At 42.0% G+C, this 14,089-nt stretch overlaps 1 protein-coding gene across 3 annotated transcripts in view; it reads right to left on the bottom strand.

Annotated features, from left to right (window-relative positions):
- LOC103480614 (uncharacterized) overlaps window positions 1-14,089 on the bottom strand; it is a 24,097-nt gene extending 10,008 nt beyond the window's left edge. Inside the window, exons 1-17 of one of the 3 annotated variants that reach the window (XM_008435632.1) lie at window positions 13,989-14,089; window positions 11,771-11,849; window positions 9,268-11,498; window positions 8,510-8,571; window positions 7,028-7,063; window positions 6,718-6,918; window positions 6,415-6,605; window positions 5,660-5,799; window positions 5,258-5,380; window positions 4,191-4,286; window positions 4,015-4,067; window positions 3,747-3,934; window positions 2,186-2,311; window positions 2,073-2,110; window positions 1,861-2,001; window positions 1,497-1,625; window positions 1,033-1,071 (exon numbers count right to left, since the gene is read on the bottom strand). In XM_008435632.1, coding sequence (XP_008433854.1) covers window positions 1,033-1,071; window positions 1,497-1,625; window positions 1,861-2,001; window positions 2,073-2,110; window positions 2,186-2,311; window positions 3,747-3,934; window positions 4,015-4,067; window positions 4,191-4,286; window positions 5,258-5,380; window positions 5,660-5,799; window positions 6,415-6,605; window positions 6,718-6,918; window positions 7,028-7,063; window positions 8,510-8,571; window positions 9,268-11,160 — 3,456 coding nt within the window. In that variant the 5' untranslated portion in view covers window positions 11,161-11,498; window positions 11,771-11,849; window positions 13,989-14,089. The other 2 variants (XM_017310519.1, XM_008435634.2) reach the window with 2 other exon arrangements.

Raw genomic sequence — 14,089 nt, 5'->3', positions numbered from 1 at the left:
ATCGACCCGCTCTGTCAGCGACGCTACATGAAAACATCCGATTTAGGTGGAATTTGACCGATTTGGTCAATCGGAGCCTCTTGACTGGAATGCTTCAGAAAAAGGCCCCAAAGTAAAAGAAATAACAAAAAGGACCTTGAATAGATGGAGCTGAACAATAGATCAATAAATAGATCAATTGAATATTCAACGTTATTCACTGAACTTTGATCCAGAACCAAAACAGGCAGAGGAAAAGCTTCACTAAAGCTCACAGCCAGAGAAGAAGAAATGCTAAAATCAACTGACTCTCTTTGGTTACCTAGCAACGCCTTGTAGAGCAACTCCTGGTTACCTAGCAACAACATGTTAAGTAACAGGCGCAGCAGCAGCTTAAGGTTTTGCTCACAACTGGTAAGAATAAGAAAAACAGAAGAGAAAAAACTGGATAAAATTAGTTTGGCAATTTTTTAGATGATTTAAAGAAACTGATCAATAATTATTGATATGAACAGATATGAGACCAGGATATTGTAATGTGTTCGTCTGGGATGTTAAAAATAAAATCTCAGATTTAAGGTTTATTCCTTATTTTAATATTTTGCTATTTTTCATGCGAGTTCTCATAAAATTGCAACTTTATTCTCCTAATATTGCGTCTGCATTCTTGTCATATTACGATTTTACTCTCTGAACTCTATAAATAATCAATCCCAGGTTAAAAACGAGCGTTTTAACAGAACCATTTCTCTACAGTGACGACTGAATCCTTGATCTGCAAACATCCCTGGAATCTCAAGACTCTGAGAGTTCAATGCTTTCCAACGATGCATAACATTTAAAGAATAACACTGGCGGGTTGCAGCGGAGTGTGTGTGTGGCTGTGTGTGTGTGTGTGTCTGTGGCTGTGTGTGTGTGTGGCTGTGTGTGTGTGTGTGTGTGTGTGTGTGTGTGTGTGTGTGTGTGTGTGTGTGTGTGTGTGTGTGGCTGTGTGTGTGTGTGTGTCTGTGTGTGTGTGTGTCTGTGTGTGTGTGTGTGTGTGTGTTCACTCACACAGTGAAGACGTTTCATCAGAGCCGAATAAAAGTGGAACTGCAACAGAAACGAGAGCCGATAAAATGAAGAGACACTTTAATAACAACCAATTATAAACAATAAAACTGAAATGAGAAGCAACAAAAATCACTTCGACTTTAGTTAATGTTACGGGTCAGTAGATTTAAAAACGGTCGCCAAGACGGGAAACTTCTTCTTTCACTTTTATAGATCAGCAACAGTTAAAAATAAATGTTAAAAACTAAAAGCATCGTCAGTCGTTTGGTTTTAGGAAACAACAGAAACGCTGTAAATACAAACTATTCAGTTAAATTCAGTGTTTTAAACTCACAAGTCTTTGAAACTTTGGAATTATTTGTTAGTATAACCTAGAAACAACAAGAACCTGATAACAGAAACCAGCCTGTTGACCTTTATTAATGTAAACATTTGAAATAAAAACATGAGGCTCTGATGCTTACAGGCGTCGTTGGGAAGCTGCTCCGAACAGGCCTGATGCAGATCTGCTGCCCCCTAAAGGCAACGCCGCCCCACGGCGTCTCCGTCACGAGGTTACGAAGATCTTCGCCGCTCGGCATGATGCCCAAAGCCTGAGGGGAAAATTAAACGACAACATCAGGATTTATAAACCTGCAGAAACAGAAGATTTTCTCCTTTTACGCTTCGAATTCAACTGATGTTTTTGTTTGGTATTAAAATTCGTTCAATGATTGAAACATTTTCAGGGTTTGAAAACTTGCGTTAGAACATCAAGCACCTGTACAAACTCTTTCATTTAAGTGTGAAAAAGTAAAAAATATAAGGAACCGACAGGCTGGAGCTCACCAGGCCGGACTGGGGAAGGCAGTAAATGGTGTCGACTTTGTGTTTGAACCCAAACGGAGCGAGCTGCTCGGTCAGCTCCTCCTCCGTGTAGCTGCAGGCTTCGACATCTGGCAGGTTGCTGATCAGAAACGCCTCAGGAAACTAAAGCAGAAGAAAACAGCTGAGCTCAAAACAAAATCTATCAAACTGTGTAAAAAACAGAGGCGACTCACTTCCGTCATCGATTTTAGTTCTTCGTCTGTAAAACACTCTGAAAGCAAAAGAGAGCAGGAGTTAAAGGTTATGATTCAGAAGCAACAACAAAACAACAGTCTGCCTTTCTTACTGAAAGTTTCTGTCGGCAGCAGCGACTTCAGCCGATCTCCCACCGTCAGGGACGTTTCCGGGTCCAGCTGATAATCGTCACCTGGATCCACCTCAGCCGGTTCCGACTCCAGCTTCACCCCAGAGTCTGAAAGAGGCGACATTAACGAGTCCCGATCAGGAATATCTCCTGTTACTGTCCTATAAAGCTTCAGAGAAATTACTGAACTGACGGTAAAATCCACCAGATTATTATTATTGGTTCATTATTTGTTTACGACATTTAAATTAAATTAGTTTTTCTGAGCTAAAATGCCAAACAGAAAATGAAGACGCATGCAGGGATTTGGACCAGCAACATGAAGAGTTATTTAAATTATACATTTTCCCACAAATAACTGGTGATCCGCTCAGCAAGATTTCCAAAATATCTCGGCATCAAAACCAAAATGTGAAAAAAATTTTAAAGTCCGCCCGTCCTATCCGGGGTCGGGTCGCGGGGGCAGCAGCTTCAGAAGGGAGGCCCAGACTTCCCTCTCCCCAGCCACTTCTTCCAGCTCCTCTGGGAATCCCAAGGCGTTCCCAGGCCAGCCGAGAGACAAAATCCCTCCAGCGTGTCCTGGGTCTTCCCCGAGGCCTCCTCCAGGTGGGACGTGCCCGGAACACCTCACCAGGGAGGCGTCCAGGAGGCATCCTTACCAGATGCCCGAGCCTCAACTGGCTCCTCTCGACGTGGAGGAGCAGCGGCTCTACTCTGAGTCCCTCCCGGATGACCGAGCTTCTCTCTCTAAGGGAGAGCCCAGCCACCCTGCGGAGGAAACCCATTTCGGCCGCTTGTATCCGTGACCTCGTTCTTTCGGTCATGACCCTAAGCTCATGACTATAGATGAGGGTGGGAACGTAGATCGACCGGTAAATCGAGAGCTTCGCTTTTTGGCTCAGCTCTCTCTTCATCACGACGGACCGGTACAGCGCCCGCTTCACAGTAGACGCTGCCCCAATCCGCCTGTCGATCTCCCGCCTGTCGATCTCCCGCTCACTTCTTCCCTCGTTCGTGAACAAGATCTCCAGATACTTAAACTCCTCCACTCTCCAGTGGAGTGGAAATTTTGGTCGTCTTGTGGTTAAATTTGCACAAATCAAGAAGCTCAACGGAAAACAGACATCATGTTTGCACCATTTTAGATATAAAGCAGCAATAATAACCATCAAAATAATCATGTAAGAGGTTTGTTTCATTAACTTCAGTAACTGAAAACACTTTATATTTAAAACACTAAAAGTTTAGTGTAAATTTAGACACAATCAGCTGAAGACATTAATTGATTATTACTTGTTTTCAAATAAAATCGACCGTTTCAGGTATTAATATTGCTGTTATGGCTGATAAGCAATATTTACTGATATTATACACATTCTACTGTTTCAACACATTTGGTAAAAAAACAAACAGATAAAATTAAATATCAGTCCAGGTTTATTTATCGAACCGATACGTTAAAAAATGACTAATAACAGCAACGATGGAGCCGATATGTTGAGCATCACTGGAGCGTTTAAAAGAAATAGAGTGAAATAGTCACCTTCTTCTGCCTCCTGACGTTCTGCTTGTGCAGGAACGTCGTCCTGATCGGATCCAGGTTTTAGGGCATCGGCCTCTTCAGGAGCCGCTGCAGGTTTTCTGGTTTTACCTCCTGATCCGTCTCCCTCCGTTTTACGTCTCTTTGCGGCTGAAGACGTTTCTGCTTTAGCCGCTTCGTCTGCAGGCCAACTGAGTCAGCAGAGAAAACGGTTTAAAGTTCAACGAGAAGAAACGGAAAGAAGCTAAACGATTATTAAAATATAACTCACCATTTCTTCTGTTGTTTTGCAGAAGTGGAGCCAGGAGGTATGAAAACACAGTCCTGTAAATGCATAACTGTTAGAACAACATTTCAGATATAAACTCAGTTTTTATTCACTTGGAAGCTGGTATTTGTGCCGTTTCGTGAAGAATAAATTTAAAAAACCATGAACTTTGGACTCACGTCAGTGACGACGGTGATGATGCCTCCTTTAAAGTCGAAGCTCTCCATGCTGCGAAGAACCTCTGCATCCTCTTCCTCCTGGAAAATGACGGTAGCCTGCATGTGCACAACAAACACAAACACACATTTTAGGACGTTTTTCCCTCTAGTGCAGTGGTTCTTAACCTTTTTTTGACATACCGAACCCACCAGTTTCATATGTGCATCCACTGAACCCTTCTGTAGTGATAAATAAAATATGATTTTTATTTATCATGACCAACCAGAGTCTAGTTGGGTCACCCCAAGATCACTAAGTCTTCTTAAAAGGTAGAGTCTCTGAGAACAGTTCTTCAAAATATAGTCAGTGTTTTCAGCAAAGTTGAGCTGACTGTCCAGGAACGACCCATGGTATTTAAAATCTGCCACAGTTTCAACAGGTTGACCATCAAGAGAAACTGGAACCACTTTAAGGTCTTGTTTAGATCATTTAATTAGCTCTACATTCTTAAGATAATGAAAAAAATAATAAATAATAAAGACTTTGCGGTATTCTGATTTAGTAATTATATTAGTTGTGTTACCACCTCCACGCCACTAGAGGCAGTAGCAGGTCCGAAAAGATGCGACTAAGGAGCAGATTTAGAAGTTCACTGAAGGCTACAGAATTTTGTAAAAACTGAGTTTTGCTGAAGTAATTAAAGACACAAGTTCAAATCCATGCTGAGAGTGGAGCTCCTTCAATCRGGGCTCCTCCGCAGCTCTGATTGGCTAAGCAATGTAACGTGATCCTCTGATTGGCTAAGCAATGTAACGTGATCCTCTGCAGCAAGTGATGGCAAAGCGGGGCGTCATCACGACTTTACACAAGTGTGTCTTTACCTCCGCGGCAGAGGCTCGATCGAACCCATGAGACCGACTCATCGAACCCCTGGGGTTCAATCGAACCCAGGTTAAGAACCACTGAACTAGTTGTTTATTTTGGTACATTTGCTACACGCCCCACCACCAGAGGGCGTGGCAGAGATGTCTTCTATCTGTCAACCGAAGGCTTCTTAAAATTGTTGACCGTTTTTAATCAGACGTACCTCGTGTCTGGATCTGTACAGCACAATTGACTCGACCTTCCCAAACGACTCCATGGCGTTCCACACGTCGTTGTACGAGTGATTGCTGAAGATCCCTCTGAGCTTCACCGTGTTCGGATCGTCCTGCAGAGCAGACAGAAACCAAACAGAAAACATTTAGAGAGGCAGACATTTAGCTTTTGTGTCAAGAGAAATCGTACTCTGGGTTTTCTTTCAGATGTTTGAATGTTTTTGTCTGCAGAAGATGCGTAAATTAATGAGTAAAACTGATTGGAAAAACAGAGGACGTATAACACAGAGAAAACTGGAGACTTGTATTGATCAGATGATCATGTGATCGGCATCAACTGATCTGTATTTTCTTCTTTTCCACAGTTTTATTTGCATTTCTTAATTACTTGCCTCAGTTTCCCTGGGTCCAGGCCTTCTAACAGAAAACGACGACGATGTCGTCTTCCGCTTTTTGAGTTCAGCCAACAAGGCCGGGGTCATAGATTTCACCACCGCCTCCAAGTCCGATTGCTTTGACAGCGACTGGACGCCTAGAAAAGGATCAGCAGAATCACTGGGTTGGTAGGTTTAATACAAACAGTCTGTTAGAGGCGAGACAAAAAAAAACCTGTGAAAACGTGGCCCAATGCTTTCACTTTATCGACATAACCTCACATGCTAATAATGTCGTGTCATTAAACAAGATAACTCAATAACCTGATGATGGGAGTCACTTTATAATACAAGACACTATTATATTCTGATATTTGTAGCGCAACAGAACCTGATATGCTAATAATGCAAAACAAAATAACCCTTTATGCTGATGATGTGAGTCTCTTCCTAACATAAGATAATCTTACATACCAACAATGAGTTTCTTCTTCTACAACGTATCGTATTAGGTTGATGATGTGACTCTGTTTCTGTTAAGAGTTTCTAATTCAACAAAGATCTGATTTCTTGGGTGAGGTCAGAAACTGAACCCTGAACGGCTGTGTCAAAAATGCATCCTTCACCCCAACTCCACACCCTATTGACATTTAATGGTTTGGTCAGGTCTGGGAAACTAAATCAGGTCTGATGGAGCATATATTTATTCTAGTTTTCACTTTGAAATTGAAGTAACTGTTTTAAATATATATTTTTAAAAACATTTCTCCAACCTGAAGCTTCCAGCAGTCTCTTCGCCAGTCTCTCTGCGCTGGTCGACCTCCTCCGTTCAGGTGTCGACCTCTCCGACGACGATCGCCTCTCTCTTCTCTTTCTCTGCTCTCTCTCGCGGCTCCTCGATCGTGAATGGTAGTGGTGGGTTGAGCGGGACTTGTACCGAGGACTTGAGGAACGAGACCGGGACCTGATCAAAGTTTGTATTAAAAACTTGATGTGATTTTTATGGAAACTTCTTGAGAACTTTTAGAACGCTTTCAGAAAAATGCAGCGGCTTTAATCTTTCTAAATCCAAGTACCTGTCACTCCAGTGTTTCTTCTTACTCTTGTAGTCATGGCAACGTTGAGGGCTTCGTGAGCGGGAACGGGAGCTGCTGCTGTCCTTTCTTCCCTTCTTGCGGCTGCGCTGTGGGCTGCGTGAGCCAGAACGCGAGCGGCGGTGGGAACTGTGGGAACGAGAACGACTCCTCTGCTGGGTTGTGGGTCTTTTATCTGAAACTCTACAAAGGCAGCAACAAGAGAGAATAACAGAAAATAACTTGTAAACATTGCTTGTTCTCAGTTTAAGTGGATGTGGTTTCATTTGGAAAATATATATAAATATGTTACCTCCTGTCTTGTATCCCACCATCCCAGTCTGGATATCTGTAACAATGAAACAAGAGGAAACGGGTCACAATTTGGCAAAGGAAGGATATCTGCACAAGTGAGAGGTATTCATAAAATATTTTTAAAAATGCACAACAAAAACAAAGAGCACAGCTTTTTGATGCCTTGTTCCACTTAAGAAACGCAAAGTCAAACTTCCTTCATCAAGTATATTCAAGCCAACTTTACTCCACTACTAATTTAGTAGTAGCTTTTCCTCAATGAAAAGCAAAATATCATTGAAAAGTATCAACATTTCATACAGGTATGCCTGCATATTGAAAAGACAGATGCAGAGAAAAAAAGTTATATTTTGTTCTCTTCACACAGGAATTAAAAAACGGCAAAGTTGATATAAAAGGTGACAACATGTTAAACAAACACAGGGTCCTCTAAACCTCACAGATGAAAGTCAACAAACATTAATCATTAATCAATATTTATCTCTCTAAATCATCATAAAGTTCCCACAGCACAGTCCAGTGCTGACCTGGGCAGAAAATACTAAATTATTGTAGAAAACACCAGGTTTTAATCCACTAGACAGTAGCTACATATCAGTATGTCATGGACTAAAGGGCATTTAATACAAAGGTAAGTTTATCAGACAGCTTAGAACCACACCCACAATAAATCTAGATCAAATATGATTCAAACTATGTTTAAAGATTGGAGCAGTGGTGGGAACTGCTAGCTAAAAAGTTAGATGCTATAAAGCGCTGAAAAAGCGCCACACCAAATGAGCCACATTAGCAGAAGCTAATGCTAAAGTCCCAACTTGAACTCACAATATATCTGTTCCAGAAAGACAACAACCCCAAATTTAGTTTTTAAATTATGACTTTTAGGTTCTATAATATCTTCATACATTGTATTTAGGTGTTTTTGTAGGTTCTCTACTGTTCATGTTTTATTTTCTTCGCGTTTCAGGTTTAAGAGTCAAAAAGTGAGAGAACGAGGAGAGGAAACAGAACTGTTACCACTTCAAAATAAGAGCATGAATGTAAACATATAACTACTTGAAGAATAACAAAAAAAATTCAACACAAATGTTGAACTTTATTCAGCTGAAACATTACAAAACGGCCAAGTAAATTAGTGCTTCGGAATTTGTACAGAAAAAAATTATTTATGGGGAGTCTAAGCATTTTCACAGTTAGCAAGAGCGCTAAGTGAACAATTAGCTTTTCGTAATGAAACACAAAACATACCAACAATTCAATGAACTTCCTGGTTGGGTTACAACTTTTATAGCGCCTAGTTATAAATCAGCGTTACACGTTTATGCGTCGTACAGGCAGCAAATCAGACAGACCGTCTTCTCTAGACAGGCTGGTGAGATTGCACCAAATATCAAACTATAAGCAGAAAACCTGTGACCATTTGAAACAACTCGACATCAGAGATGACAATGAAAACGTATGTTGGGAGAAAAATACTGACCGTTTCCGAAGGAGCTTGCGGTTCTCATGGTGAACGGTGGAATCGTGGTGGAAAAGCCAATGCTGGTTGTCAAAGCAGAGAAAAGTCAGGAAGGAGTTTCACAACCAACAAGTTTAAAAAGTAAACTGAAATTTCATTAAACTTTGAAGATGTTGACTTCTACTGTTATTACCGCATTGTTTCCCCACTGTTAACAATTGTAATAAATATCTAAATAAGTAGGCATTGTATAAACAACAGTTCATTAAAAATTACACCCGACAAATTGGCTTAATAGTTAAGAAATCTTTATAATTAAAACCAGGAAACACAGAAGTCACACAGTAGATAAAAACAATCTTCTTGGGCTCTGGTCAGGTCTGATGCTGCCATCCTCTGTTCTGGGTCATCTCAGCGTTTGGTAACGACTTTCCAGGCAGGATTGGGTTTGGTAACGACTTTCCAGGCAGGATTGGATCACAACACAGAACCTGGGACAACTACAATGCGAGTCAAGGGCAGGAAGAAGAGGGAAATGGAGAACCGGACACTGGTGTACTGTAGAAATTGGAGGAAACGTCACAAAAGTCCACTTCATGCCTATTTTCTCCAATTCACTGAACTGGAGAAAATAGATAAACACTGGATTTACAAGAAAAATCCCAAGAGTGACAGACTTAAATTTTCACGTTATTATTTAAAGTGACTGAACACGAGTTCTCTCCAATATGCAACAAATAAAATAATGTAAGAATAATGAACACCCTTGCTGCACTTACCTTCATGGTCTCAAATTTTCTGTCACACAGAGTGCACCGATGTGGAAAGGCTGGCGGTGCGGCACACGCATAGTCGCTGATCATCGACCTCGACGGCAGACCCCTGAAGATCGCCACCTTCGGAGTGGAGCTGCTGTACACGGACGTTGACGAACTGTAATGCTTCTTTGCTTCTGTGTTTGGAGGAGTGGTGAGAGACCTGGAGACAAACGGACGCGACTCCTCAGGCGGTTTAGTTTGCTCCTTCGTCTGTGGCTTCGTTGTGTCCGTTGCAGCTTTGCTTTGCTGAACGTTTGCCAGCTTCTCCTTCCTCTGCTCTTTGAAGACCTCTGGCTGTTGCTCTTGAGTTTTGCGAGAATTATCAGTACGATCATCTTGCTTACAACCAACTTTGCCGCCTTCACTTAAAGAAGTACTAGACTTTGAATCTTGCGCCTCCCCTTGCGGAGAACAGTCTTTCAGGAGATTGGCACTGGAAAACTTAGGTCTTTTCCTTGTTTCTGCATTTTTCTTTAGCAAAACAAGGGGAGTGAATGACATCCCAGGTGCCTGGGCTGGTTGGCTCTGAAGCGGCTTGGGTGGATCTGCTTCTGCCTTTGGAGGAACAAAGGTGGGGGTGAATTTCTCTGGAGCCTGGGTTTGGTGGGCCACTGGCTTTTTAGGTGAATCTTTGTCGTCTTCTGGGGAAATGAAAGGGATGTGGACCTTTTGAGAAGCCTGGTTTGATTGAGTTTGTGGCAACTTGGGTAGGTTGCTGCTTTGGGGAGTCACAGAACTCCTCACTGAGGCGAAGCTGGTAGGAGAAACTGTCCGGCCAGGTAAAGGAACCTCTGACATACTTTGTTTAAACGGTTTTTTGTAACTGGTGCTGCTATAAGCATCAGGCACGCTTTTAGTCCCACCACTGGTGACTTTACTGGTGTTTTTAATTTCATCAACCACAGTGTAGCTCCCAGTATGTCCATAGTCAATCACTTTGGCAGGTTTAAAAATCCTAGAGATATCGTCCTCGTACATCTCTGGCACTTCAGGGCTGCTATGCGTCTCCAGTTCACAGAAGCTTGTGGAGGGTTCAGGGTCAGAGTCGGGCGATGTCGAAGCTCTCTTTTCCTTCATGAGGCGAATCTGCTTCAAGATCAGAGCTAGATTATCAGAGTTTATCTGATCTTCAGGGAACATCAGGAGATATTCCAAGTCCTCTTTTTCAAGTCCAAATTGCTCAAGAAGGACGGCGGCAAGCTCTGGAGTATACTGCGACTGAGAAGGCTCGTCAGGACGCACTGGTTCGCTTGGAGTCGGGTCTTCATAACGTCTGGAACCGGACACAGATTGGTTACTCTGCCGTCTCTCGCTGGATGCAAAAAACCTAACATCACTGCTGCTGGGATAGTCGGATGAAGCTGGGGAATGAAATTTCACAGGAGTATCCTCTGTGGGCTTTTTCAAGATCTGCAACCAGCTCAAGGAGCTGTTGTCATCTTCATCCTGGGGCTCCCTATCTCTGCCTGCATCACCATACGACGATACACTGGTGGAAGGAAACTCGTCTCTTTGAGTTGAGAAAAAGCGAGAACCATGGCTTACACGCGGCGGCACCAATTCTTCTCTGGTTCTGCCAACAAGTGATCTTTCCAGGTCCCTTTCTGACCTGGCCATCCTCTGTTCAGGCCTGTACATCATCGGCAGCTCTGACATTTGAGGGATAGTTTTTTCTGAAATGTTACCAGCTCGAGAAAATGATGGAGAAGAGATAAAGTCCGAATCAGGTTCCATACGGTGCCGTGCCATCCAGTGGTCCATGTCCGATCGTTCACTAAAGACCGGACGATCGGTCGGACGCTGGGTGGGATTTTGATTCCTGGATGAATAGGGATTGTACGGTGGAAATGACATGGCTTTACCAATTCTCCAGAAGTGAAGGTGCTGAACACCCTCACCACATGGAAGGACAGTACGGACGTCAGGTTCTTAATTACGGTACCAGTTGTGACAGACACCAACAGCGCATTGGTAATCTGTGTCACTGCTGCCATATGACTCAACGCCAAGGATGAAATGGTGGAAGCCGAACTTCTGCAGAAGAGATTACAACAGTCCAAAAACAGAAGCTGAAGACAAAGCAGGTCGTGGAGCAGAGCAGGCTCTTCCACAGGTATCAGCAATCGCCTGGGGAACGTTGAGGTCTCAGCAGCTTCACATTCTTCCCAACATTAAGAAATTCAGGTCTTTTACTGGCGAGAGAGAACAAAGAGGGTGAAACATCACAGGGCTGATAAGCAGAGAGAAACCAAGGTCACAACAGGTAAAGACACATTATCTGTTTCTTACATGGCAACAACTAAAAACGAGGAACAACCGCAAAGAATATCAACTGAATTGGTGATATAGGAAGACAAACTTCAAACCAACTCTAAACCAAACTTTATTAAGACAAAAAAACATGAATCATTGAAGAGATTCAAAAAAGTAGGTTGGTGTGGATTCACATCCTCTTTAAACTCACTTCAGCTTCTTCTGTGATGCAACAGAGATGCTGAAAGTTTCGGACCCCTGCGTGTCACCGTACGATGTTCAACTTGAGTCTGGAGAAAGGCGATGAACAATCTGCTTTAAGAGATATTCACGACCATTACTAGTACCTTACACATTCAAGAGACGGCCATTTTACTGGAAAAGGGTCACCGATGCTCTGAAGCGAGAAACAGCACCTTCCTGGGGAAAACTTCAGCTTCTTCACATTAAAAACAAAATCACCGCTGCAAACCATTCAAGCAATGACAAACACAGAAAGGTTTAAGACAACATAAGCAAATCTCATAACCAGGAATGGGAAAATCTGCAGCAGGATAATGTTAAACAGAAATAACAAGGTTTTGTGCTTCATCTAGTCCATGGCAGAGCTGCGGTGGGTTGGTGCCAACTTCTGTAGTCAATGGATGAGAGGCGGGGTACCAACATGCCAGGCCATCAGGACAATGCAGAACCGAAGGTACAGTCGGACACACATCTAAGAGCAATTTAGAGTATCCAGGTAACCTTACGTGTCTGCTGGACTCTGGGTGAAAGCTGGAAGAAAAACATGCAAACTCCACATACAAAAACCTCAGGGGGGTTAATGTGCCAGGAGCTTCCTGCTGCAACACCAAGTGGTTTCAGGAAAATACGCAAAAATGGAAGAAGTAGTGAAACGTCAGTAAACTATAATTACTTTGACTACTTCTAAATAATAAACCTCCATTTTAGGTCAATTTGAGTGCAGCCAAATATTGCAAACAGTAACAACACTTTAAAAAGCAAAGAGGATCATTTTCATTTTGTTTGAAATTCATGTTTTTATGATGGATTGTTAATGGACAAAGAACCCAATGCAGTCTTTAAGTGAGACGAAACTTGAGGTTGTTGTTGGCCAAACAGCAGCAGAACTGAAAAAAAAGGCTTAAAGAAACAGATATCCTCCTCAGTGGTGCAGGATGTCAACTAAAATATTGCTTAAATTTAGCAGTAGTTTCCAAATGGGCATGTTTCTTTATTTAAATGTTACCACTTTTATCTCCGTCCCTGCAGTGAGCCTTGCAGCACGTTATTATGCTAACGGACATGCTAACTCTTGCAGTGACCATATGACTCAAAAGAGCCAAGCCATGACTGTTTTCGTATTTCAGAAAGAAAAACGTGTAAAAAGGGAATTAATCTATGTGTAATCATAGAAAACATCAAGTTGCTTTAAATAAAGACACCTTTAGCTGCAGCTAGCCTTCAGAAACCCTTCAATAGAGAGAAGTTTGGCCGAGAAACGGACTTTCATTATTTATTTGCAAAAAATATCCTTAGTGCAAAGTTTGTTACAAGTGTGGTGTGTTAAAACTTTATCAGGGAAATAGATTTATATGTCTTACTTGTTACAAAGTTGCCATTTAGATTGAACAGATCGTTAAGTAAATTTTATACAAAGCCAAAGAAAGAAAGAGAAATTCTGCAGCAGACGTGGCTAAACCCAGTATAAACAGAAATACATCAGCGCAGCAACCAACCAACCTCAAAAACGGGAAATGATGCTTCACCAAACCAGCTCAAAGCAATAAAGCATGTTAAAGATAAATGTCCAGATCACATTGCAACAATTGTTGTTTGGATTTTATACGATAAGTTGACAAAATAGTGAACAATTAAAAAGAAGTGTTAATCTTTGTGGTGTGCATTTTTGCATTTATTCCCTGAAGCAAACATTGTTTGGGGTTTTTCAACCCCTCAATCTGTGCTTAAAAGCGCTATCAAGTGGTCAAAGCTTACATTTTTACCAACACATTAAAAAGCTTCAGAGTTAAAATATTTAGGCCAGTGTATGACTAATCATTTTAATTTAACCGAATCAGCTGAGCTGCCTTTATCCCAAAGTCCACCAACCGATTTGACAGTTAAATCTTCAGCGGATTTGCATATCTCAAAACAATTGAAAGCCCCGGACTGTTAAACTCAGGTTAACAACACGATTCAAACCTAAAACGGAGCTGATTCTGTTTAATCTGCAGATGGAGGTTCATTCACAACAGCTGTTTTCAGTTTTATGCATGCTAGCAGGGGCTAACGTTAGCCTCCTGCGGTTCGTTCACAGACCGGTAAAAACCGGAACAAGCAGGTTGAGGAACACGGAGAACAAGCTGCGTTTAAATGTCAGAGCCTGGTTTCGAAGTTAAATAAAAGTTTAATATATACATACATACCGATCGTCGTTCACTCTCTGCAAGCGTTTGTCTCAGTTCTTCTTCGAATTATGTCGATGAACAAAACAAAAAACGTCTTTACTGCCCCCTCCTGGTCCGGA

This window comes from Poecilia reticulata, linkage group LG18, assembly GCF_000633615.1.
Source record: "Poecilia reticulata strain Guanapo linkage group LG18, Guppy_female_1.0+MT, whole genome shotgun sequence".
Lineage (NCBI taxonomy): Eukaryota > Metazoa > Chordata > Actinopteri > Cyprinodontiformes > Poeciliidae > Poecilia > Poecilia reticulata.
Note: the sequence above shows the minus strand (reverse complement) of the source record. Positions and strands in the feature narration are given on the sequence as shown.